This window comes from Bos grunniens, chromosome 14 (genome assembly GCF_055505025.1).
Source record: "Bos grunniens cultivar Pamir isolate PY7600 chromosome 14, Bosgru_T2T1.0, whole genome shotgun sequence".
Lineage (NCBI taxonomy): Eukaryota > Metazoa > Chordata > Mammalia > Artiodactyla > Bovidae > Bos > Bos grunniens.
This window is the reverse complement of record NC_141178.1, coordinates 81,560,815-81,586,229: the sequence shown is the minus strand read 5'-3', so window position 1 is coordinate 81,586,229 and position 25,415 is coordinate 81,560,815. Positions and strand designations below refer to the sequence as shown.

Here is a 25,415-nt window from a genome sequence, read left to right as displayed (position 1 = left end):
GGAGAAGAAAACCTCTTTCTTTGGACTTTTTCCCCCTTTTTTTTCTGTGAAAGATTAGGAGAGGGGTGTGGAGGGAGGAGAGAGCCTGGAAGAGCGGGAGGCACCTCTGGCAGCGCGCCCGCTTGGGGGCCAGGGTCTCTGCTGACTGCCCCCCGACCCCTGCGGCCCTAGAGACACAAGGCGGGACCCCTCCTTGGGCAGCCAGGTCTCAGCTGCTGCCTTTGCCCAGTGGGCGCGTTGTCGGTGCTGACTTTATACTGGAGCACAGCAGGGTGGTGGCTCTGGGTGTCCACCCTCATGGGGTGCAGGGCCTGTGGGGAGAAAGGGCCAACAGAGATCCACCCCCGGGCTGGGAGGCTGGGGGAGGGGCAGGAACTGCCTGGAGCAGGGCCGGGTGGAGGGCAGGGAGGGTTCTAGAGGCGAGGACTGCATGCATGGGCAGAGCCTGGTGAGCCTGGGTGGCTGGCAGGGGCTGACCTCAGGGACCAAGGAACCAGAGGGCCCGTCAGGCAGGTACCCTCACTGATGCCCCACAGGACACTCCACAGGGGAGGACCTCCCTGAGCCAGGAAGGCCTGGAGCCCGGGACTGGACTCCCAGCTCTGCTCCTGAGGCTGGGCCAGCTGTCTGCCAGCCTGCTAAGTTGCTCCCAGCTCTAACCCTATGGACTGAAACCCACCAGGCTCCTCTGTCCATGGGATTCTCCAGGCAAGGAGACTGGAGTGGGTTGCCATTTCCTCCTCCAGGGGATCTTCCCGACGCAGGGGTCGAACCCGCATCTCCTGCACTGGGGTCCCCAAGGGCGAATAGGAGAGTGCGGGATTTTCTTTAGGAAAGCCCGGGTGTGGAGGGGAGGAGGTGACTCCGGGTGAGGACCAGACCGCGCGGGCGGTTATGGCTGCAGGCGCAGAGACGGGCCTTGCAGGGGGAGAGACCGGGCTCAGCTCTTGATGCAGTGGGGATTTACAGCCAAGGAGCAGGGCGGAGGGGGTGGGGGCAGTCAGTGGATGGAAAATACCTAGCAGGAGGTATCAGGAGTAGGGAGAGTCTAGCTAGATCCACCTACCAGGGTTCTCGCTGGAGGCAGGCCGGGTGCTCACACCTCACCTGGGAGAGAGCAGAGGATGAGGACCCTGAACAGAGGCAGGGGGCGCGGGGCAGGGGACAAGGAAGGGGGGGTTGTTCTTGCTAGAACTGCACTTCATGAGGAAGAGCAAGGATGGACCCAGGAGAAGGTTCTGGAGCCCGGCTAAAGTTTGGCCCAGCAAAGGCTCTTTGTCAAGGGCATTCCAGGAGGAAGGCATTGCAGAGCCTCAGAGGGCTGGCCTGGCTGCGACTGGGAACTGAGGGGGCTGGGGTGGGCATGGAGGGGGACAGAAAGAAGCAGCCTGGGTAGCAGAGCAGGGGCTGGGCTGCTGGGCCCTGGGTCAGGCCAGTCCTCTCTGGGGCAGTAGCAGCAGCCTCCTCCCCAAAGGGTCCAGGCTGGAGCCCGCGAGCCAGAGTGTGCCAGGGGCCTGGGTGGTGGGATGCCGAGGCCCCCTCCCCACCGACTTGCCATCTGTGCTCAGGAGGGCTGTGGCCCCGGGCGAGCCCATCTCTGCAGAACGCCCGGCCAGCCCGCCCCTCGGGTCCCCCGCCTCGAGTCCTGCCTGGGCCCGCAGCGCCATCTGCCGGCGGGACGGGAAGGCTCGGGCGGAACTGGCCTGAGGCCCCTGGGGAGGGACGGGTACCCTGCGGAGGCGGGTGCGCGATGGTTCACAGGCCTTGTGCTCACCCTGGAGTGAGCTGTGAGGGCCTGGTTTTGAACCTGGCTCCACTGTTGGCTGCTGTGTGACCTCCAGCCAGTTCCTGACCCTCTCTGAGCATCATCCCAATCGCAGGGAGGTGAGCTCACCCGGCCTCCAGATTACTATGAAAAGTGGCCATGAGGCTGGGAGCCCACACGCGGCAGAGGTGGTCCCCCCCGGCGCTGAAGGTGCTCTCCAGTTTCTGAGAGGTTCATGGGGAAAGCAGGCAGGCGGCATGACCCAGTCGGGGACCTGCAGCCCTGACATCTCACCGTTTTCAAACATGGTGAAGGGTAGCACGAGATGGACAAGGATCAGACCCCAGGTCTCAATGTCCCCTGGGGCTGGCACCTGTCCTCACAGGAGGCTCATCCACTCCCACCCTAACATCCAGCCCTCCTTGGACCCTGCAGGAACAGGAGTCCCCCCCGCCCCCAACCTCGCCACAAGCAGCTCATCCATTGTCCATCTGGGGCTTGCTGGAAAGTTCTGTGGAAAACCTGCCTCCCTGTAATCCAGGTACATTCCAAGAGCCCAGAAGGCCCACTGGGAAGTTCTGGGGCCAGGACCCAGGAACCAACCCCCCCCCAGCCCCCCGCGCCGGCTCATCCCCTTGGGGGCCGGCCTCTCTCTGTACCCTGCTTTCTCCTCCCTTCTGCCTGGAGCCCTAAGGAGGGGTGGGCAGCTATAGAGAACCCCAACCCAAGGCTTCCCTCTTGGCCCCGATTCCAAATTCCTAAGGGGAGGACCTGCTTGGCCCACCTTGCCCGGTCAGCCTGGTCGATGTCCAGCAATGGCTCACCAAAAAGAAAGAAGCCAAAGGCCCTGACTTACAGCATTGCCCACGACCATGGTGTAAAGGCTCCCACACGGCTGGTCCCCGGCTGCCCCTGTGATGGACGGCATACAGAGTCTGGCAGAGATGCACGATACCGCCCTGTATACAGACAGAGACACGTAAATACCCTCTAGGACACGGGTGACAGTAAAATAGATGCAATTAGCAAGAAGTGATGGGCTTGGGGCACTTATTACGTCTGTGTTTATTAGCGTCCCTTCCGTTGTGGGCTTCTAAGGTGGTATTTAACAAGTAACCCTCAACTTGCTGAGCATTTAAGCACTGATCACACAAGTCTGTAGGCCACCAGACAGAGTGGCTACAGGGAGCCCCCCTGGAGGCGTGGGGGCCCAGCCCTGAGAAGGGTCACTGTCGACACCTGTTCTGGGAGCTTTGTGGGATCCAGTCTCCCAGGGACCCTCCTTCGGGATTCATGGACCCAGCTTTCAGCAGTCCCTCTCACGGTGCTGAAGGATGGGCGAGGGCGAACCAGGTGACGAACAAGACTGTCCCACGTGCTCCCATCAGAGTGAGCTGAGCCAAAGGCTTGGGGAAGACCCCATCCCCCAGCTGCCTGGACGAGCAGGACCCTGCCCCTCCTCACTCTCAGCCTCAGGCTCCTTCCCACACAGGGTGCGTATCCAGGAGCCCCATCTCATGGGACATCCTGAAGTTCTGCTGCAGTTAGCCCTGGTGCGGCTGCCCACCGAGTTGGACAGCCATGCTGTGTTGGGCACCCATCTCTTACCAAGCCCCTTTCGAGGAAAAGTGATTTAAGTCTCAGAACCAGCTGGGGAGGGGGCATCATCAGCCCCTGTTTCTAAAGAAGTCACAGCCTCGGAAAGGTCACCTGCCTGGCAGAGCCAGAGAGGCGGGGCTGACCCCCGGAGCAACTGCAACGCCCCCAAGGCCTCGCGGTAGGCGGTTGCTATCTGTTGACTCTCTGGCTTCCTGCACACGGCCAGGGTCCCACACGTGTGTGTCTCCAGGATGCAGGGGCTGCAGGCACAGCACAGCTGCCAGGACTCCTCGAGATCAGGGCCGGCTGGGCTGGGGGTGGGCCGCCCACCAGCAGGTCCAGACACCAACCGTCCGCTGCCTGGGGCCTCCTCACCCCTCCACACGGGAGGACCCTGGGGCCTCTGGCAGCGGAGTCTGCTGACAAGCGTCCCTGTTGGGAGCCCTGGTCTGTCTTCGGGACCCAGCTCCCCTGTAGCCACGCAATTGGACCAGGGGACAACGAGCAGGCAGCCCACTGCGGACCCGCCCAGAGGGCTTCCACCGGGAGGCCATTCAGTCCCAGCTCTGCTGCTTCCGGCATGGAGCACACAGTAAGTTACCCGTCGCTGTGAAACAAACAACCGCAGACTCGGGGACTTAAGACCGCGCGTTTACTGCCTTGCTGCCCCTTGGGTCGGGAATCCAGGCGGGCTTTAGCTGGGCCTCCTGCCTCGGGGGGTCTCCAGGGTGCAGCAGCGTGTCAGCCGGATCCACAGGTGTCCGGACGAGACAACTAAGAACCAGAGGTGGAGGGGCACGCTGAGGGCATAGGTGTACACGCACGCGCGCACACACACACACACACACACGGGCTGTGCCCAGCACACAGTGTTCGATTCCACAGCCCTGTCTTTGGCAAGGTGCGGTGGGTGCTGCAAGCATTGTGACCTCAGGGGTGAGGTCAGGGCTGGCTGGGGCGGGGGAGGGGGAGCCCAGAGATAGAGCTGCTCGGCCGGGCATGAGGAGAGAGTGGGCAGTACCTCCAGACGGCACCCCAACATGGACGCGCAGCATTCAGAAAAGCCACACAGCCACGCCAGCACAGACAGGACCTCCTCAGCCAGGTCCCAGAACCCCAGGTCAGCCCAGTGCCGGGCAGGGGCCCCCTGCAGGGCAGGGCAGCAAGGGGTGGACTCCCAGAGCCTGGGCCCGGGACGGAGGGGTCCTACAGCATGCCAGCAGCCCCCTGGAGTGGGAGTTGGGGGTGGACACTGACCTCACAGCCCTCAATGTGGTGGAGAGGAGGCAGGGCGGGGCGATTGGGTGCAGGGAGAGAGGGGGTCTCGAGTTCCAGCATGGCCTTTGCCGTCACATCGCCTGTAGCTGCCGATGCTTGTGGGGACCAGCGGTGTGAGATGGAGTGGACAGATGGACAGACAGTGGGCATGCTGTCCCTCTGCTGCCTGGAACCTCCACCTCGTCGAGAGGGCGCAGCAGCCTGTTTCCTAAGAGACTTGAGGGATGTGCACAAAGGGGAGGCCCTCTGTGGCCTTTGTCGTCTGGGGTCCCTGCGCCCCAGGTGGGCACAAGGGCAGCTCTGCCTCCTGAGTCCAGCGGCAGGTCGGAAGCTGGCAGGCAGCCTCCCTCTCTGGGTCCCCAGGCCCAAGGTTTGCTGCGTGGGGACTGGGGCACGTCGGCTCTCCAGGCTGTCCCTGAGGGGGTTCCCAGGTGAGGTTCTTGCCTGTGCTTCCGTGGTCGTATCTCCCTGAGGGAGCCGCCCGACCCGCCTCAGAACACAGCTCTTCTTGCACCGTCGCTTCTGCCCGCGTGCTCAGGCCGGTCTCCCCTCTGCCGCATCCCGCCTCGCGTCTAGGGCGAGAAAACGCTCCCCCTGCAGCTGTCTGCTAACTGCGTTCCTATTCTCCTGTCTTTTAAAATACACTCAATCCTGGTCGCCGCGGGACTGGGAGGCAGGTTTGGGGTGAGACACAGATCTCGCTGGTGGCTGTGGTCAACCCTGCCGAGGCCCCTCCAGGGTGCAGGGGGGGCCAGGTTCAGTGTGAAAGGCTGAGCCCTCCAGGAGCAGCACGGGAGTGGCTGGTTTTCTGAGAGGCCATAGGAAGGAGCAGGCTTCCCAGGTAGCCCTCGTGGGTAAAGAACCCACCTGCCGATGGAGGAGACTTAAGAGGTTCGATCCCTGGGTCAGGAAGATCCCCTGGAGGAGGGCATGGCAACCCACTCCAGTATTCTTGCCTGGAGAATCCCATGGACAGAGGAGCCTGGAGGGCTGCAGTCAATAGGGTCACAGAGAGTCAGCCACAACTGAGAGACTGAGTACGCACATAGGAAGGGGGGCCTTCCAGGAGGGGCGGTGTGTGTACTGAGCCCCAGTGGTCACATCCCTGGGATGCAAGCTTTGGAGTCGGATCCGGTCTGAACGGACGCTCTCCTGCAGAGGCTGTGTGTCCTGGGATGGGTCGCTGAGCCTCTCTGTGTCTCAGCACCTCGTGGGGTTGGTGTGAGGACATGGCACCTGACACAGGCCCATCCTCGTTGGCAGCGGTGGGGGCGCTGGTGAGGTGGGTGGTGGGCCAAGTACAGCCCGGGAGAGTCCCCTGCTGACCACACAGTCACTGGTCCCCAGAGAGGCAGACGGTGGGGAGGGGCAGAGGGAGCTCAGGCTGGATGTGGCCGGGGAAGGGGAAGGCCCCACACTCCAGGCAGGAAGGCCAGCTGGGAGGGGAGCTGAAGGTAGCAGCTCCAGGTGGCCGGGAGGACGCTGTCCAGGGCTGACCTTGGCTCCTCCCAGGAGCACACCCCCAGCAGCATCCACTCACTCGGTCAGTCACTGGGCCTTCGCCCAGGCCCTTCCCTGGGACATGTGGGGGACCCAGAGAGAGATAGCCAGCACACCTCCAGGGGGACTGGAAAGGAAAAGGCCCAGGGGTTGGTCAGTGGAGCCGCCAGGGTTCCTGTGAGTTCAGCGGGAGCCAAGGAGGGCCATCAGTCATCAGGGAGCCAGGGGACACACCCCCTACTCTAGGATGCGCTGACCATGGCGAGCAGGCTGAAGGCGACTTCATGTGGCCCCCACAAGGGGTCGAGGAGGACGGGGAGGGGAAGGACACACGCTCTGGGCAGACAGAAGAGCGGAGGCCCAAGGTCAGCCAGAAGGGCTCAGACAACTGACCCGGTGTGGAGGCTGCAGAGGACAGACTGCCAGGATCCCAGTGAGCTGGAAGGGCTGGACCCAGAAGAGCCCAGCAGGGCTGATGGCTGCTCTGGACACATCACTCTACTGTTCTTTCCACAAACGTTTGCTGAGTCCCTGCGAGGAGTGCCAGGCATGGTTCCAGGTGTTGGGGACACAGCTGGAAACAAGACATGAAGAGCCCTGTCTCCTGGCTTGCATTCCGGTGGGGGAGACAGCAATAAACACCAGACAGGGCCCAGAGAATCATACAGTGTTACAAGCTGGAAAGGGGCGAGGGAGGAAATCGACCGGTCAGTGTGGGGCGAGGGTCAGATTTTAAAGAAGCTCATAGAGAAAAATACAACTGAGCAAAGAAGTGAAGTGGGGGTGAGGGGCTGAGCCGAGCAGCGCTCTGGAGGGAGGGTTTCACCAAATAGGAACAGCCAGTGCAGAGGTCCTGAGGTAGAAGTGTGCCGGCGGGTTCAGAAGTAGCGGGAGCCCTCTGCACCTAGGGTGGGTGGACTGAGCAAGAAAAAGCCAGAAAAAGGGAGTTCCCTGGTGCTCCAGAAGTTAAGACTCCGAGCTTCCACCGCAGGGGGCATGGGCTCCATCCCTGGTTGAGGAAATAAGATCCTGAAAGCACCAAAGATCCTGCATGCCACAGGGCATGGCCAAAAAGTGAAAAGTAAATAAATATTTAAGAAAAAAGAAATAGTAGAAGGAAATGAGATGGGGGGTCATTTTTGTTCTTATTTCTTTTGTTCTTGGTTTGTTTTTTTTAGCTATGTTGTTGTTCAGTAGCTAAAGTATTTCTTATTTAAATGCAGTAAAATTCACCCCTGTTAGTGTCCAGTTCTACAAGTTTTTTCTTAATTAATTCAATTTTCTGGGGGCCATACTGCACGGCATGTGGGATCTTAGTTCCCTGACCAGGGATCGAACCTGCGCCCCCTGCAGTGGAAGTCCCAGTTCTAGACTGAGACTCATCGAGAGTCCCAAACTCTTACAGTGGTGCAGCCACGACCACACACAAGCTATGAAACGGCTCCATGCCCCCCTGCAAATTCCCCGTGCCCCTTCTCGTAATCAATCCTCCAGCAACCCCACTATCCCCAGAAACTAGTGATCTGTTTTCTGCCTGTATAGTTTCACCTTTTCAGAATGTCACAAAAATGGGACAAGGCCGCACGTCGCTTTGGGGGTCTGGTTTCTTTCACACAGCGTAACGCATGTAAGCCTCCTCCATGTGGCCTCCTCCGTCAGTCACTCCTCTCGTTACCACTGAGTAGTATTTCTGTGGGTCCTGAAATAAAATGCAGTTTTTGGTGCATTCACCAGTCGAAGGACATTTGGATTTTTTCTGTTTGGGGTTATTATAAAGCCACGGTAAACATCTGTGTACAGATTCTTGTGTGACGTTGTCATTTCCCTTTGGTAAATGCCTGGGAGTAGAACAGCTGAGTTGGATGGTAAATGTAGGTCTTACTTTCCAAGAAAGTACCAAACTACCCTCCACGCTGGGTGTACCATTTTGCATTTCCGTGGGCAATGATGGAAACTCTAGTTACTCTGTCTTCTCACCAGCACTTGGTATTTTCTGGTTTTTCTTTTCTCCATTCAGGTAGATGTGTATTGATATCCCACTGGGGTTTTAATTTATTTCCCCCATGGGGAATGGTGTGGAGCAGTTTTTATGGGCTTATTTGCCATCTGCTTTTCTCCTTTTGTGGAATGTCATTTGAATCTTTTTACCTGTATTTTCTTAGGTTGGTTGTGTTTTGTTCGTAAGGTATTTGTATATTTCAGGCACAGTCTTTTATCACGTGTGTGATTTGCAAATTACTCCTCCAAGTCCAAAGCTTATCTTTTCATTTGTTGTAGCTGTCTTTCAAAAAGCAGACATTCTTAATTTTGGTGAACTTATTTACCAATTTTTTATTTTATGGATGGTACCTTTGGTGTCATATACGGGACTGCTTTGTGCAACTCAGGATCACAGAGATTTACTCCTAAATGTTCTTCTAAAAGTTTTAGAATTTTAGGCTTTACTTTAAGTCTGTGATCAATTTTGAGTTAATTTATGTTTGTGAAAGTGATGTCGCTCAGTCGTGTCTGACTCTTTGCGATCCCATGGACTGTAGTCTACCAGGCTTCTCTGTCCATGGGATTCTCCAGGCAAGTGTACTGGAGTGGATTGCCATTTCCTTCTCTAGGGGACCCTCCTGACCCAGGGATCGAACCCAGGTCTCCTGCATTGCAGGCAGATTCTTTACCCTCTGAGCCACCAGGGAAGCCCTAACCCTATGTTTATAGTGAGATAACTTTATGTTTGTAGTGAGATATAAATTGGGGTTTATTTTTTACATGTGTTTATCCAGTTATTGCAGCACCATTTATTGAAGAGACTGTCCTTTCTTAATTGAATTGCTTTTGTTGCACCTTTACCATAACACACGTGGGTCTTTTTCTAGGCTCTATAGTTTGCTCCATTTGTTTATATTTCTGTGCTTTCATCAATATCACACTGCACTGATTACTGTAACTTTATTACAAACCTCCAAATCAGCAGTGTCAGTGCTCCAATTCTTCTCTCAAAGTTATTTGGCTATCTTCATTCCTTTACTTTTCCGTATAAATTTTAGAAACAATTTGTTGGCTACTACAAAAAAAAATGCTTCTGGGATTTTGATGAAAATTGCATTGAATATTTAGATAAATTTAGAGAAAATAGACAACAATGTTGAGTCTTCCAATCTGTGAACATGGTGCATCGCTCCATTTATTAAAGTCTTTATGTCTTTCAACAGTATTTTATATTTTACAGTATATAGATCTTACAATTATTTGATACATTTATACCTAAACATCTCATGATTTTTAGTGCTACTGTTTATAGTACCTTTTTATTTTAATTCCCAGTTCATTGCTGGTACCTAGAAATGTGACTGATTTTTGTACGCTGACTTTATATTTGCCAATTTGCCGAATTCACTTTTTTGTTCTGGTAGGGTGTTTTTTAGATTCTTTGGAATTTTCTAGTTAGATAATACCATCCTCTCGGCCTCTCCAGCACCTCCCTCCGTAAACACACGGGGCCATTCAGATGCATACACCCAAGGCCTCTTTTCCCTTTCAGAATCTCCTCCCACATCTCTGAATTCACAAAGAACCAGTCCTACATGACGGTACCTCAGAATTCTGCCCGTGGGGACAGACAGAGGCACCCCACCACCATCCTGCTCTGCAAGTCACAGAGCAGCCAGGCCGCCCTGATGCCCAAGGAGCACACGGCGTTCATCGAGGAAGCCTACAGTGCAGGTGATCCCCGGCCCCGGGACTCGTCCCAGCAGACCCCATCAGTCCCTCCACCTAAGGAAGTCCCGGGAACGAGGGCCAGAGCAAGCCCACCCTCCAGGACCTTGGGGTGTCAAAAGGCATGGATCTAGTGCAGCTTTCAGCAGGGCCTCCTGCGCATCCTCTTTGGCCTCCTCACACCTCCTGAGACACCATCGGAAGCCCCAGATGCCCTCTCTCAGCCCTTCCCTCCACACTCCTCCAACACCTTTCACACCCTAGAACCTCAACTCACACCTGGCCCTCTCACTGGAATGCTTATCCCCTCCTTCAAAGGATGACCTGCCTTAATCCTTGTAGGCAAAGCTAAAATGCCACCCTCTCTGGGAAGCCAGTCCTGACTGCCTTTCTGTCTTAGGATTCATCACCCCTCCACTCTCTGTGTGCCCAGGGCCTTTTAGACAACTTCCCCACAGAAAGTCCGCTGATACTGGGTAGGGCTCTCCTGGGCTGGAGGCTCCTTCAGAACAGAGCCGGGCCCTGACTCCCCTTGGAGCCACGCACATAGTCTTACAATAAATGAACACCACTGAATGTTGGGTGACTGGATGGAGGATGAAGCGGTGAGGAAAGAACAGATGGAGGGATGGAGGGATGAATGCTTAATTTATCAACAGATAAATTAAGGGTGGGTGGATGGGTAGATGAATTTTTAAATGGGTGAATGGTGAGTAGATGGATGGATAGATGGATTTAGGAATGGAAGGTCGGATGGACCGAAGGTGGATAGATGGATAAATTTATTCATGGATGGACTGATGAATGAGCATAAGGATGAGCAGGCAGGTGGGTGGACCGGTGGATTGATGGATAGAAAGACATGGATAAATGGGTGCATGGACAGATCGACGGACACATGGATGACAGACGAATGGGTGAATGGATGGGTGAAAAGGAGTGAACCGATGAATGGATCGAGTACTGCACGAGCGAGCGAGAATGCATTCCCTGCTTGCTTTCTTGCTTCTGATCTTCCCTTGAACCTCAGAAGGACTGGCAGAGCGGTTAGGAGCCCCAGGATCGCCCAGCGTGTCCCCAGCCGAGCCCCGCCCCGCCCCACCCCGCCCGTGCCTGCCCTACCCCGCCCCGCCCCGCCCCGCCCCGCCCCGCCCCTGCCCACCCAGCCCACCCCGCCCCGCCCCGCCCCTGCCCGCCCAGCCCTGCGGGTGCACCGTGGCCCCCACGGCGCACCCACCCTCACTCCTTCTACCTCAGCCACCTGCTTCAAGCTGCTCCGGGACCTCAGTGTTTCAGACTCCCGCCACCTGAGATACATCATCAAGAAAATCAAGAGCATGGCGCACGGGGCCCCCAACCTGGTGCTAGAAACCATCCACGACTACTTTGTAAACAACCAGCAGGTGGGAGCTGTTAGGGCTCTTCAGGGCGGGCGTGGGGAGGGGAGGGCAGGGCTAGACCCAAAGCAGGTTCAGACCTTGGTTCCTCCGGACAGCAGAGCCGTGATTTGGGGCAAGTCAGTCTCCCCATGTGTCCAGCGAGCCAGCAGGGGGAGGGTGGAAACTAGACCAACATGTGTGGATCATCCTCTGAACAGTCTCTATAGACTATCATGATTCTCAGAGATGAGAAGGCTGAAACTTAGAGGAGGGAAGTAATTCGCCTAAAGTCACAGGGGAGGGATGATTGGGTGGATGATTAGGGTTAAGCTCTATCTGGATTTTTTAATGAATGGATAGATAAAAGAATAAATGGATGAACTGGTAGAATGCTCTTTAGACCCCTGGTAGTTCCCTGAGGATGGGGACAAGTGTTTATTCATCTGTCTCTGCAGAACCTAGTTCAGGGCTGTTCACAACGGTGTTGCTGCATGGATGACCAAATGTGTCCACTATGCTATCTCCTCGCTGGCCTCTTTACGCGCCGCCCCCTAACTGCTGCTCCCACGGCGACTCCCCACTTAATTAGACCCAACTTGTCCCTGAGCCTGTGTCCACCCTGCCACCCACAGATCTCCACCCGGCACAAGTTCCGGCTATTCCACGTCCTAGGGGCAGTCATTGGAGCCACTGAGTCCCTGGAGGAGACCTGGGAGAAGTCCTTCATGCAGCTGGCCCTGGAGAACATGACCAGGTCCACGGTGAGTCTTCCCCACCACCCACCCCCAGCAAATAGGCCATTCCACAAAGGCTTCTGAGGTGCAGGCAGCTGCCCCGGGGACCCAAAGAATGCTGGGAATGCCCAGCCTTGTGGCTGACCAAGCGATTCTGCCCATTTTCTCATTTTCTTACCACCAGCCCCTTCAGAGGGACAGCCTCATGCACTCACTTTACAGCAGAGAAAGGTGAGTCTCAGAGAGTTCTTGGCCGGTCTGTGCGTCCCACCCATTCCCCAGGCAGTACCTCAGCCCTTGGCTGCCTGGCTCTGGGTCCCCGCCTATTGAAGACCACAGGCTTGGACCTGGACCGCACATCCTCCAGCAGGTGGGGGCAGGCGCTTCTCTGGGTGCACAAGCTGGTCCAGGACTCACAGGGAGAGCAAGTGCCTCCTGGCGCCTCCATCCTGCATGACGCCTAGCACATGCCTGGCTCCATTTTAGGCTCTGCTGGGTGGTCCTGCATCCTTTCAGTCCAACTGCTTGGGTCCTTTGCTTCTGGAAGACGCTTCCCTGATTCCCCAGGACATCGTCCCCTGTGTTGCTCTGTACTAGGCTTCAGGAACGCCTGACTCTCAGACCCAGAGCTCTCTATAGTTCCCCATACTCTCATCCCACCTCTCTTTTTCCACCTCTCTGTCCTTCATTCTCCTCTCTGAGGAGCCATCATCTTCCAAATCTTTGACTGCATTTTCTATGCATATCCATGAGCCTTTAACTTTCAAGAGATCTTGGTCTTTGTCCTCAGAAAGTTCCCATTTCATCCTGTTAATAGCTTCACAGATGCAGTGTCTTCTCTTATCTCTCAGGATATTAAAGGGACTGTTTTGCTTCCAGTTTTCTCTCTCTGTTTGGCCTCTATTTCCTCTGAGTAGCTTTTCTCTGGGTTTCATCAGGTTTGTGGTTGTGGCTATGGTTTTGATCCCTATCATATCCGTGGCCTTCTCTGTGTGGCCATCTGCCTGTGCTTAGGAGCTGCTGAGGTGCTCTGGGCACACAGGTGGGTGATGAGATTGGGGGTCCACCGCAGAGTTATGAGGTGAGCCCTCTACTGTCCTCCACGTGTCCCTTGTCCCCATATCAGCACCTCAGTGACGTTCCTCTCGGGCCATCCAGATCTCCCAGGGAAGACCTGATCTGGGGCTCAGCCCCACGCACCAGAGTGGAGAACCTGACCCAGGAAGTGTCTGTCCCCTGCACTTGCAGGCCTGTCCTCCCCCGCCAGAGACCCTCAGCCTGGCCTCTCCAGAGACCCTGTGGGTGTGCAGGGTGGAGATCTGGGCGCTTGACTACTTCGCACACACTCCGCCCTCTCCTTGGCCTCCCTAGCTGTAAGCATCTGGGAGACACACGCCCCAGGATTTCTACCAGACCATGTGTGGTGTCGGTGGAGGCCGGTTCTCAGCTTGCCCTACCTCCAGCTTAGGGCTCAGCCCAGTTACCTCACCCAGAGGGGTGACTATCACCCTCGGTAAAAACCTCCTAAATGTAGAGTACTTGAGGTCTATTTCCTGAAAGAGCAAAATCAGATTCAACCCACCATCTTAACAAGAATTCCTCATAGTCACCCTTTCAACAAATCATAAATGATATAACGATTTCACATGATGACTCAGACAGCACTGAGAAAAGCCCTGGCTGTGGCAACACAGCGCCGGACAGTCTGATGCTGCCCCTCGAGTAGAGTGTGGTGGGCCTGGTTGGGGTGCAGGGAGGGCGAGGGGGCTGGCCAGCTGGGCCTCTGCCCCCAAGACGCTGACACTGACTCCTCAGGCCAGAGATCTCGGGACCGAAGCAGAGACTCTGTTTCTGAATCCCTGGTGGTTAAGACTCCAAGGCTGTGATGTTGTCCTGAGCTCTCAGGAGTTCCGGAAAGAGGTGACATCGAGTAGAGCCTTCAGGATGCATGTCTAGAATGTAGGTGTTGGAGCAAGCTTTCAAAATGGACTAGCGTTTGGATAGACAGGACGAGTGGGCACTGTGTTCCAGGTGGGAGACACAGCATATGTGCAAAGGCTCAGCAGCAGGGATAATGATGATGGGTTGCTGGACCAGGAAGAGGCCCAGGGATGTGGACATTCACGTGTGATCCTGAGCCCTGGGGACGAGCCTCACCTTCACCCGCCCGCTCTGCGAGTCGGGCTTCCTCAGCCTCAGTTTTCCATCCAAAACCTGGGTTGACAGTAGCTCTCTTGCCCACCAAACCAGACCCTGTGTGTGAGATGTCAAGGCTCCATCTGACCACCCACTCTTCCTTTCCGCCCCCCGCCCAGGAGCTGGAGGAGGCCTACCAGGACGCGGCCAGCAACGTGCTGGTGGCCATCTGCAGGCACTCGTGGCAGGTGGTGGCCCGGCACCTGGAGACTGAGGTCCTGTCGGGCGTCTTCCCGCACCGCAGTCTCTTCTACGTGATGGGCATCATGACCTCTGATGGTATGTCCTGCCCGCGGGGCCTGGGCCCAGCCACCCTCTGTCCGCAGGCTAGCAGGGGGCGGGGCAGGCCGTGAAGAGAGCAGGAGGGGGCCGGCAGGGCTGCTGACCTGTGGGACACACTCGGGACTGAGCATCAGCTGCACAACAGGGAAGCCAGCCAGATGGCCCCAAGCTACGGCCCGGACACCCCCACGGCATCTGTGCTGCCCGTCCCGACGAGGCCACGCTCCTGCCCTTGGCATTTCAGCTGCCTGCCTGGACACAACCAGGGCGGAGCAAGGAGGTTTCAGGAGGAAGGGCTGCCCTGCCGTGGTCCGTTGGTTCCCGGCAGACAGACAGGCCGAGCTCACAGAGACTGTGCAACAGGCCTGGGCACCCAACTGCACATCGCAGGCCCGGGAGGTCCATATTTCTGTGCCTCCTCCGTAGCTGCTGCCTCTGAGCCACTGGAAGGGCCACCTTGGATAGTGGGGGGGTCTCTGAGGACCCCTGGGGAGGACTCATGTGGGGAGGTCTTACCAGGATGAGGCTCAGCTAACACTCTTTGAGTTCCTGTCGTGTGCCCGGCTCTGCCATCACGAGCTCACAGCCTCGCCAGGGAGGCAAACTCCACCTCTCATTCATTCATTCACAAGCATGAGCTGAGCTCACTGCTGCCCAGCTGTGGGGGTACTTCTGCCCTGGTGGCCATCAGGGAGGACTTCCCAGAGGAGGCAGCCAACTCTGAGCCATGCCTTGCATGCCATGAGTAGGGGTTTGAGGAGGAAATGGTGTGAGCACACCCTGGGGCCTTAGGGAGGAGCTAGTCAACAGCCTTAGCCAGAGAGTTGAGGTCAGGGGGAGAAATGGGTGTGGCGGTTCTGCTGTCTCCAGGGCGACCCAGAGGGGAGGCCTCAGAGGCTGCGCTTGGGAAGAAGGCTGGGAGGAGGCAGGCGTTAGCTTGGCTCGGCTTTGCACCCCTCCCCTGGAGCTGACAGGCTGGGTGGAGGTCCCTCTGTGCCTTGGGTCAACTCTGAGATCCCCCCAGAACATTCCCTTAAGTGGCCCCTCTTTCTGAGGTTGGGTTTCCAGCCTCAAGCATAAAGGCTTTCCAGCGCCCCAGTGTGCCCTTCCCTGGGCTTTGTTTTCCCACGGTTGAGGAGACCCAAGCACGTCCCAGGGGACCATGCCCAGAGGGAGCCCTCTGTACCACTGTCTGAGCCTGAGGCCCAGAGAGGGAAGTTAACCCATCTGAGGTCACACAGGATGGATGGCAGGACCACGACTCCAGCCCAGCGCTCTGGACACCCAAGTCCAGCTCACTATCCTGGAGCTCACCTCCCCCAAGGAGCCAGACAAACACAGGACAATGTAGTCCTGACTCAGTCATGTCCAAGGGATGGGGGAGATGGAGCCCAAGACCCAGCCCCAGCCATGGACACAGGACCTGGCCTCCAGTGACCACCACCTCCACTCTCTCCCTCAGAGACTGTCTTCAAGGAGGGAGAAAAGGCTGGCTGGGAAGAGCAGCTGGCCAAGGTAGGGAGGGAGCCCAGCCACGGGGGCCTTCTGCAGGGATGGATGGGGGGCGAGGGTGGGCACCCACTCAGCCCTGGGAGGGTGGAGGAGGCTCAGGATGGGAGGCGGAGGGTGGGCAAGGCTGGTACCGAGGAGCAGCAGGGTCCCTGGGGGTCAGGACGTGAACTTGTCTCTAGACACCTGGCACAGAGCAAGTGTCCAGCGCACACAAGGCCTTTCCCGCCACACAAGGCCCTTCCCGCCCGCCCTGGGGTCTGGGTCCATGGCTGAGGGGCCCAGAGAGGATGCGGAGGCCAGACGGGAGAGCAGAGGGATGAGGAGGAGGGCGGTGGGGACTGAAGTTGTCACAGAGAGGACGGGTGTCACACTGCTCCCACTCCAACCACACACCACGTGGCTGGGAGAAGGGACGTTGGGCCCTGGCAGGCCTGGATTCAAGTCCAGATTCAGCCAACCACAGCTGTGTGTCCTGGGTGCCTACTTTGCCTCTCTGTACCTTATTTCCTCCTCTATCAAATGGGGGTGAAAGTGCCAACCTCCAGCGCTTGCTGTGAAATGACAGGAAGTGATCTACATGGTGTCTGGCACTGGGTGTGACAGACAGGAAGCCCTCACTCACTGCATTAGTTATTATTATCATATAGTAGCAGCAGAACAGTTGTAATTAAGTAGCATTTAGTGGAAATAACACCGCTAGTAGCAGCAATACAGGTAATTAATAGAAAAATAAGACAGAAAATCACTAAGTACATAGAAGACTTCAACAACATAATTAACCAAATTGATCTAATTGACGTTCTTTTCGAATGTAAATGGAACATTCACCAAGACAGATCGCTTGCTGGGCCATATATCAGGTTTCAATAAATTTAAAAGGATTGAAATCAAACGGAGCACATTCTCTGCCCAGAACGTCAATTAGAGATCAATACCAAAAATATGTCTGGAGAAATTCCAAATATTTGGAAATTAGACAACACTCTTTTAAGTAACCCACAAACCATAGAAGAAATCACAAGGAAAATTAGAAAATATTTTGAAATGAATGGTAAAGAAAGCACAATATGAAAATTTGGAAATTTGGGGGACTCAACAAAAAACAATGCTTAGAAGAAAATTATATTTGTAGTGCCCATATTAGAAAAGAAAAAAGATAAAATCTATCATCTAAACTCCATTTTAAGGAGCCATTCCCCAAAGTGCAAACTAAGCCCAAAGTAGAAGAAAGAAAATAATAAAAAGTAGAGGAAAAATCAAATTTTTTTAAATGGACAAACAATAGAGAGTGAATAAAACCAAAAGTGGGTTTTTCAAAAATATTAATAAAATGATAAGCTCTTTGATAAGCTGATCAAGAAAATAAAAAATATTCATTATCAGTAAAGGTGGAATATCAGTGAACAACCTTAAAACATCTGGAGAATGTTTGGGTAATAAAATATGATTCCAATAAATTAGGCAATTTAGATTGAATAAACAAATTCCCTAGAAAACACAAACCACAGAACTGACAAGAGAAGAAACAGAGGATCTGAGTAGCCCTGGATAAAAGAAATTGGCGTCATATTTTATAAACCTTCCCACAGGCTTCGCTGGTTAATGCTATCACAAGTTAAAGTGTCAGTTGCTCAGTCGTGTCTGACTCTTTGGGACCCCAAGGACTGTAGCCTGCCAGGCTCCTCTGTCCACGGGATTCTCCAGGCAAGAATACTGAAGTTGGTTGCCATTCCCTTCTCCAGAGCATCTTCCCAACCCAGGGATTCAACCTGGGTCTCCTGCTTTGCCGACAGATTCTCTACCGTCTGAGCCACCAGGGAAGCCCATCACAATTTAATGCAGAAATAATACCAACTCTGTCCAAATTCTCTCAGAAAATAGAGGAAGAAGGAACACTCTTGAAACCATCTGATGGGGCCAGCACAACTCCAACACCAAAGCCGGAAGAAAACATTACAAGAAAGCTACAGACCAATATCTTTTATGAGGATGAGCTCAAAAATATTTAGCAAAAGATTAGCAAGAAAAATCTGCCTTTTTGTTCACCCGCCTGGAATCTCTCGCATCCCAGCCCTTTGGGGTTTTTACAGAGACCTTGTTAATAGGTGTGATTCACGAAACCGCCGACAGCTGATAATGAAAGTCCACCTGTCACCCTCTCTGAAGGTGCAGAGGTGGGTCAGAGTTCCAACCGTCGATCCAGGATGGGTTCTCCTGGCAACTCGCCCTCATCCTGGGTGGAGAGCCAGGGGCTTTCCAGAAGTGGAACCAGGCTTCTTGTGAACAACAAAAGACCTTTACTGCTCTCATCACTTAGGAAAGGGTTTCAGAAGCTCTGTGCCAGAAGAAGATGAAGACCACGTGTATATTTTTATCATAAGTCCCAGCGTCACATTGAGGAAGGCCCTTCACAGAGCAGGAATAGGAGGGAACGATCGTCTGTGGAAGCCCAGCCACTCACACACCTAATGATGAGTGAGTGACGCCTTCCCACTGAGATCAGAATGAGGCAAAGAGGCCCACGGTCTCCACTTCCGGTCAACATTGCACTGAAGTCCTAACCAGGGCAGTAAGCTAAGAGACAGGTGAAAACAGATGTACGGATTACAGTGGAAAATGAAAAACTTTCTTTGCAGACAACATAATTGCATACACAGAAAATCTCAGTTTTTTAAATTCTGGAACTATTAATTACTATTAATTACTAATAATTGAATTTAGCAAGATCTCAGGATATAGAATCAATATGCAAATGTCAACTGAATTTCTGTGTACTAACAATAAACAATTGGAAAATAAACTTCTAAAAAACTATGATGCAGTCACATTTAAAACATGAAAGACTCAGACAAATTTAACAAAATATGGGCAAGATCTTTACAAAACACTGCAAAAAGAAATTAAAACCTAAATAAATGCAGATAAATGATCATGGATAACAAGAGTCAATAATGTTAAGATGTCAGTTCTAAAAATTGATTTGTGTATTGCCAGTGTGATGCCAACCAACTTCATTATAGAATTAAATAAAATCTATAATTTAAAATTTTATATGGAAATTTCAAAAGACCTAGAATAGCCAGAACAATCTTGAAAAAGAGCATAATTACAAGAATTACACTAGCTGACTTCAAGATTTCCTATATAGCTACAATCAACAAGATAGTGAGAATTGACAGAGATAGAATAGAATCGCCAACATAAAACCACACTTACGTGATCGATTACTTTTTTATTCATGGTACCAAAGCAATTCAATAGGGAAGGTCTTTTAAACAAATGGCTCTGCAACAATCACCTATCTGGGGGGTAAAAAGGAACTTTAATGCCTGCCTCGAACCATTCACAAAAGTTAATTTGAGATGGGCCCAAGGCCTAAATATTAAAAAACAAAAAAGCTTCTTGAGGAAAACACAGGGGCAGGTAAATATTTCTTGGAACCCAGAAATCACTCAGCATAAAAAATTTTTTAAATGGATGAATTGGATTCTATCTGAATTAAAGCTTCTGCTCATCCCACAATACTATGAGGAAAGTGAAAAAGGGGAAATCAGAGACACAAAGAAAATATTTACGAGACATATCTCTGACAAGAGATTGTATCCAGAATAAATGAAGAACTCTTCCAAAAATCAGGGAGAAAAGACTAACAGCCCAACTGCAAAAGTGAACAGATTTAAGTAGGCATGTCACAGAGGAAGGCAGATGAATGACCAAAAGCCAAAGACACAACCGTCAGCATCTTGAATCCTCAGGGAAATGTCAGTTAACATCCGGGAGCAGCCTCTACGCACCCACGGACAGACCTCATAGGAGAAAGAAAGGCTCAGCCAAATGCTGGTGGGGAAGTGCCCGCTGTAGGTGGGATGGGGAAACCTGCTTGGAAAACTGGCATTTTCTTATACAGTTAGGACTTGGGAGTTCTACTTTTAGGTACTAACCCCAGAGGCACGAAACACTCATACACAAAATTACGCACAGAAGCATGTTCCCAGCAGCCTTATTCCTAAGAGCCTCAGACTAGGAACAACCTGTACTAGGCAGACTCATCCCCTCCCAAAGACCTGAAATCAATTACTTACTCACCCACCGAGGAAACTGGAGAAAGGAGAGCGAGTTACACTGAAGCTGAGCAGCAGAAATAACAAAAGTCAGAGCAGAAATAGAGGCGTCAACTTGAACAAGCGTGCAACAGCACGGCGAATCTCAAACACACACTGAGGGAAAAACACCAGACACAGGGCTTCCCCGGTGGGTCCGGTGGTGAAGAATGGCCTCGAAATGCAAGGGGCATTGGTTTGATCCCTGGTCCGGGAAGATTCCACATGCCCAGGAGCAGCTAATCCCAAGTGCCACAATTACTGAGACTCCTCTCTCGAGCCGGCAAGCCGTAGCTATGGAATGAAGCCCAAGCTCCTAGAGTCCGAGCCCCGCAAGCAGAGAAGCCAGTGTGGTGAGAAACCCGTGAGCCACAATTAAGAGGAGCCCTCAGCTAGAGAAAGCCCGCTCGCAGCGGCGAAGACCACAGCCAAAAAATGAATCAACACGTCTCTTTAAGAAACATCAGACACAGAAAAGCACACGTCACACGATTCCAGTCGTACAAAATGCTAGAAGAGGCAAAATTAACCTTATGGCAGGCGAACTAAATCAAACCGGCCTTGTGGGATGGAGATTAACTAGGAGTGAGCATGAGAGAGCTTTCTGGGGCAGTCAGAAATGGTCCAGATATTGACGGGGTGAGACATGACTTTGCCGACAAAGGTCCGTCTAGTCAAAGCTATGGTTTTTCCAGGAGTCATGTATGGATGTGAGAGATGGACCATAAAGCTGAGCGCCGAAGAATTGAAGCTTTTGAACTGTGGTGTTGGAGAAGACTCCTGAGAGTCCCTTGGATTTCGGGGAGAGCCAACAAATCCATCCTAAAGGAAGTCAGTCCTGGATATTCATGGGAAGGACTGATGCTGAAGCTGAAGCTTCAATACTTTGGCCACCTGATCTGAAGAACTGACTCATTGGAAAAGACCCTGATGCTGGGCAAGATTGAAGGCAGGAGGAGAAGGGGGCAACAGAGGATGAGATGGTTGGATGGCATGACATTTACTTCATGTCCATCGATGACTCGATGGACGTGACTTTGAATAAGCTCCGGGAGTTGGTGGTGGACAGGGAACCCTGGCATGCTGCAGTCCACAGGGTCACAAAGAGTCGGACACAACTGAGCGACTGAACTGAACTGAGACATATGTACGTTTGTCAAAATTCATTGCACTACACACTGATGATACACGTGTCTCACTGTACGTTAAATAGACCTCAATATTAAAATATTTTCCAAGCAAGAGTACTGGAGTGGGTGCCATTGCCTTCTCCAATTAAAATATTTAAAGCTTTAAAGAAAATTTTGGAAACAGATGTGTTTCAAATTTCAAAATATTTCAAAATATAAAAAGAAATATGGGGCCCGCCTTATATATTCTGTAAACATTCTTAGCAGGGTCTAGGACTGATGCAGAATCAGATAGATGACTATCTCTGCTACAGAAACATGCAGAATTCACACTAATTCCCATAGTGTTGTAGCAGTTTGGGCTCCGCTTTGGCCACCAAATGCTGGTACATGATGCCATGAAAAAAAGAGACACCGAAGGTTTGGGGGAGGGGACAGAAGCCCCTGGTGCTTCTGGAGAAATTAGGAGCTTCCGGGAGGCTGGGGTTCCCTGGGCATTCAGCAGACACCCGTCCTGTGGGCATATGGGAGAGCCACCCAGGTCTTGCTGCACCCTAGCAAATGGACCAGATGTGGGGCACGACTGAGGCAGACAGGTTCCTCTGGATTCTGCCCTGGTGTGCGTGCAAGCTAAATTGCTTCAGTCATGTATCTGACTCTCTGCAACCCTATGGACTGTAGCCCATCAACCTCCTCTGTCCATGGGATTCTCCAGGCAAGAAGGTGTAGGTTGCCATGCCCTTCTCCAGGGGATCTTCCCAACCCAGGGATCAAACCCGCATCTCATGCTTCCTGCATTGGTGGGCTGGTTCTCTAGCACCACTGGGAAGCCCTGGAGGAGTGGAGCTGGCCAATGTGCAGTGAAAGCATTAGTCACTCAGTCACGTCCCACTCTTTGCCACCCCATGGACTGTAGCCCGCCAGGCTCCTCTGTCCATAGGAATTTCCAGGCAAGAGTACTGAAGTGGGTAGTCATTCCCTTCTCTAGGGGATCTTCCCAACCCAGGGATAGAGCTCAGGTCTTCTGCATTGTAGGCAGATTCTTTACCATCTGAGCCACGAGGGAAGCCCTAGGCTAGAGCAGTTTCCATTTCCAGGTCCAAGGGTGCATCACCAGAGGGGGTGCAGACAGTCCTGCCTGCAGAGGGCGCCCTTGTCTCCGAGTATGGCCCTGCTACTGCTCCTTTAGGGTAGATCCCAGAAACGGAATTAATTGGGGAAATGGATGCATATAAACTATAAATTTTAGTTACCATTTCCCAAACCTGCGCTTTAACGTGATCCAATCACCTCCAAAATGTGATGCTTTTACTATTTCTCAATCTTGGCCAAAATGATACATCATCTTTAATTTCCATTTCTTAAATATTAGTAAGGTTGAGTTTGTATATCTCCATTTTTAACTGGATTGTCATCTTTTTCTTATTGGTTTATAAAGTGCTCTTTATCAATGATATTAACTCTTGGCAACAGATCACAGAAAGAAAAAAAATTACTGTGTCTTTCAACTTTATGGTGATTTGGCTAAACAAACTTCTTGAAATTCTTATCTTCACATTTACCAATCCTTCTTTTAAGGTATTTGTGTTGGGAGCATAATTAAAAGGAGTCTCTCCATCAGAAAAAAATCTTAGGACCAAAATCTTAGACGACTTCTATTGTGGAAACCAGGAACACTGAAAATAGAGAGGCTGTGTATTTATCATCATAAAATGATGCAATGTTAGGGCTTTTAGGACTTTATGTTTAGAAGGGACTTCTCATTCATTTATTTGATCATTGGTTCATTCATTCCTTCATTCAAAAATACTAAGAGTGTCAACTACTTGTCGGGCACTGTTTTAGGTACTGGGGAGACATCCATGAGGAAACAAGACCAACCTTGCCCCCAGGCACCCACACTCTGGTGCAGCCACCTTGAGGGGACACGCCACTGGGCCTCTATGACAGCTGAGCCCCGGCCCAGCCCTGGGGACATGGTCAGGCCCCTGGTTTCTAGCCCCTCCTTGAGAATCTTCAGGGAGGGGCAGCTTGAAGAATGAGTTTCTCGTCCCCAACAGCGAGCAAACAAGTCAGAGAGCAGGCCCTGGAGCCTCAGGAGAGGGAAGCAGGGAGGAGGACGGGGAGTCAGGACCCCAAGTGGTTAGGGGCGGGCCAGGCTGGGGGAGACTCACAAGATGGAGACAGAGACCCTCTGCCCGCCCACCCGTCTGCTTACAGATGGCCATCAAGTCGGTGCCGTTTCTGAACAAGGAAGGGTGGTCCAAGGAGCTGCTGGGGGCACTCACGAGGCCCGACCGGACACAACAGGAGCAGCCCCCGGAGAAGGTGGGCCACCCCCACCCCTGGTGCGCACCGCACAGGCCCAGGGGCTCTGTCCATGGGCCCACACCCAGCGCAAGCCCCAGGCCCCCGAAAGAAACAGAGGGCGGGGGCCAAGCGGTAGGACTTGCAGCCACACCCTTGACGCTTCACCACCAGGCCAGCGATTGCTGGTCACAAAGCAGAGGGGTGAGGGGGCCTGCACGGGGGAAGTGGCAGCCTGCCCAGTGGACAGGGGTGCAGAGAGGGGGTTCAGGCTCAAGACAGGAAGCTGAACGCTTCCCCAGGCCTTCCTGTTCATCTACTATGGGCTGATGCTTCAAGCCGAAGAGAACGGCACCAACGTCAGGACACACCTGAAAACCCTGCTGGAAACGTCCCACCAGTGGCCCAAGCAGAGGGAGGTAAGGCTGTGGCGGCCACTCAGTGCCAACTGTTTGACCCTGACCACGAGATTAGCCTGAGCCTGGCCACACTCTAGGCCCTGACCTGAGCCCTGACCCTTGTCCCACTGAGCTGTGACCTGAGCCCTGACCCTGGTCCCACTCTGAGCCCTGACCTGGTCACACTCTGAGAGCCCAGACCCTGGTCACACTTTGAGCCCTGACCCTGGTCACACTCTGAGCCCTGACCTGGTCACACTCTGAGAGCCCTGACCCTGGTCACACTCAGAGCCCTGACCCTGGTCACACTTTGAGCCCTGACTCTGGTCACACTCTGAGCCCTGACCCTGATCACAGGATTAGCCTGAGCCTGGCCACACTCCAAGCCCTGACCTGAGCCCTGACCCTGGTCACACTCTGAGCCCTGACCCTGGTCCCACACTGAGCCCTGACCCCCGTCACACTCTGAGCCCTGACCCCGGTCACACTCTGAGCCCTGACCCTGGTCCCACTCCAAGCCCATCACAACTGTGTCCTCTTCCTTGTCACCTGGACCTGCATTCTGCACTCTGGCGCAGGGCTTGAGACCTGGGGGTGGGGAGGCAGCAGTAGCAGGGCTCCACAGAGTCACCTCTCCCCCAACCCTACCCTCGCCTCCAGCCCCCATAAAGAGACGCCCCATAATACTCGGCTCAGATGTGTGTGTCCTCCCAGCCTGGTGGCAGGCAGGTGCCCTGTGCCCTCTGATAAATCTCCTCCCTTCCTGGGCCTCAGTTTCCATACACCCAGGTGAGGGGTAGGCCGGATCCTACCAGCCCACGTCAGTGAGCCCTGCCCCCCGCCCCCTGCCCCGACAGGGCATCGCGCTCACCGTGGGGCTGGCCGCCGCCCGCCACCTGGACCACGTCTGGGCTGTCCTGGAGCAGTTTGGCCGGAGCACGCCCATCAGGTGGAGCCTGAACAGCTTCTCCCCCAAGGTGCTGGCTCTCCGGCCGCTGGAGGCCTGGACTGCGGACAGGGATGCTGGGCCTCCGTGGGGTGGGGGCTCCCGGGGCCAATTAGGGGGAAAGGCTGTGGGCCACGGCCCCCGGCCTCCGGCCCACCTCTGCAGCAGCGGCGTGGCCCCTGTGCCGCACTTTCCCCCTCCTCAATGGTGCTCCCTCTTTCCCACCGGGCTGCAGGGAGCCCAGCTGTGAGGCCAACACAGGATAGCTCCCGCGTGGCTGCCTGCCTGCCGCGTGGTGGTTAGTGGCTCTTTGATCCTGGGCCTCGTCCAAAGCAGGAGACAAGGGCCCGAGGCCAGCCCCGGGGAGCTCCCAAGGCGGAAGCAGTGGCAGCAACCCCAGGAGGCGAGCCAGGATAGGACAGAGGGGGGATGAGTGAGAACCAGGACCACGGCCGAGGTCCGGCCTCCTCCTCGCAGTGCCGCACGTGGCGGGTGGTAGAGCAGCAGCTGGGACCCGAGGCTCAGACCCCCAGAGAGGGTCTAGTCACTGACAGACCGCAGGATCACAGTGTCCTCAGGGC

At 53.9% G+C, this 25,415-nt stretch overlaps 1 protein-coding gene and 1 long non-coding RNA gene across 6 annotated transcripts in view; one reads left to right on the top strand and one right to left on the bottom strand.

Moving 5' to 3' along the window:
- Window positions 1-15: 15 nt before the first annotated feature.
- Window positions 16-14,429, bottom strand: LOC147359761 (uncharacterized). Of its 2 annotated transcripts, XR_015141194.1 has the most exons (6): window positions 14,297-14,429; window positions 7,691-7,841; window positions 4,622-5,214; window positions 2,622-4,138; window positions 1,067-1,107; window positions 16-311 (listed from the first exon to the last, which is right to left on the bottom strand). It is a non-coding gene; the product is annotated as an uncharacterized LOC147359761 (long non-coding RNA). The 2 variants fall into 2 exon arrangements; XR_015141193.1 differs by having other exon boundaries at window positions 4,622-7,841.
- Window positions 4,307-25,415, top strand: part of LOC147359760 (maestro heat-like repeat family member 5) — a 60,757-nt gene continuing 39,648 nt past the window's right edge. Inside the window, exons 1-9 of one of the 4 annotated variants that reach the window (XM_086337572.1) lie at window positions 4,307-4,484; window positions 9,675-9,856; window positions 11,108-11,253; window positions 11,862-11,990; window positions 14,279-14,438; window positions 15,904-15,956; window positions 23,404-23,511; window positions 23,793-23,909; window positions 24,746-24,865. In XM_086337572.1, the coding sequence (XP_086193698.1) occupies window positions 4,405-4,484; window positions 9,675-9,856; window positions 11,108-11,253; window positions 11,862-11,990; window positions 14,279-14,438; window positions 15,904-15,956; window positions 23,404-23,511; window positions 23,793-23,909; window positions 24,746-24,865 (1,095 nt within the window). In that variant the 5' untranslated portion in view covers window positions 4,307-4,404. The other 3 variants (XM_086337570.1, XM_086337571.1, XM_086337569.1) reach the window with 3 other exon arrangements.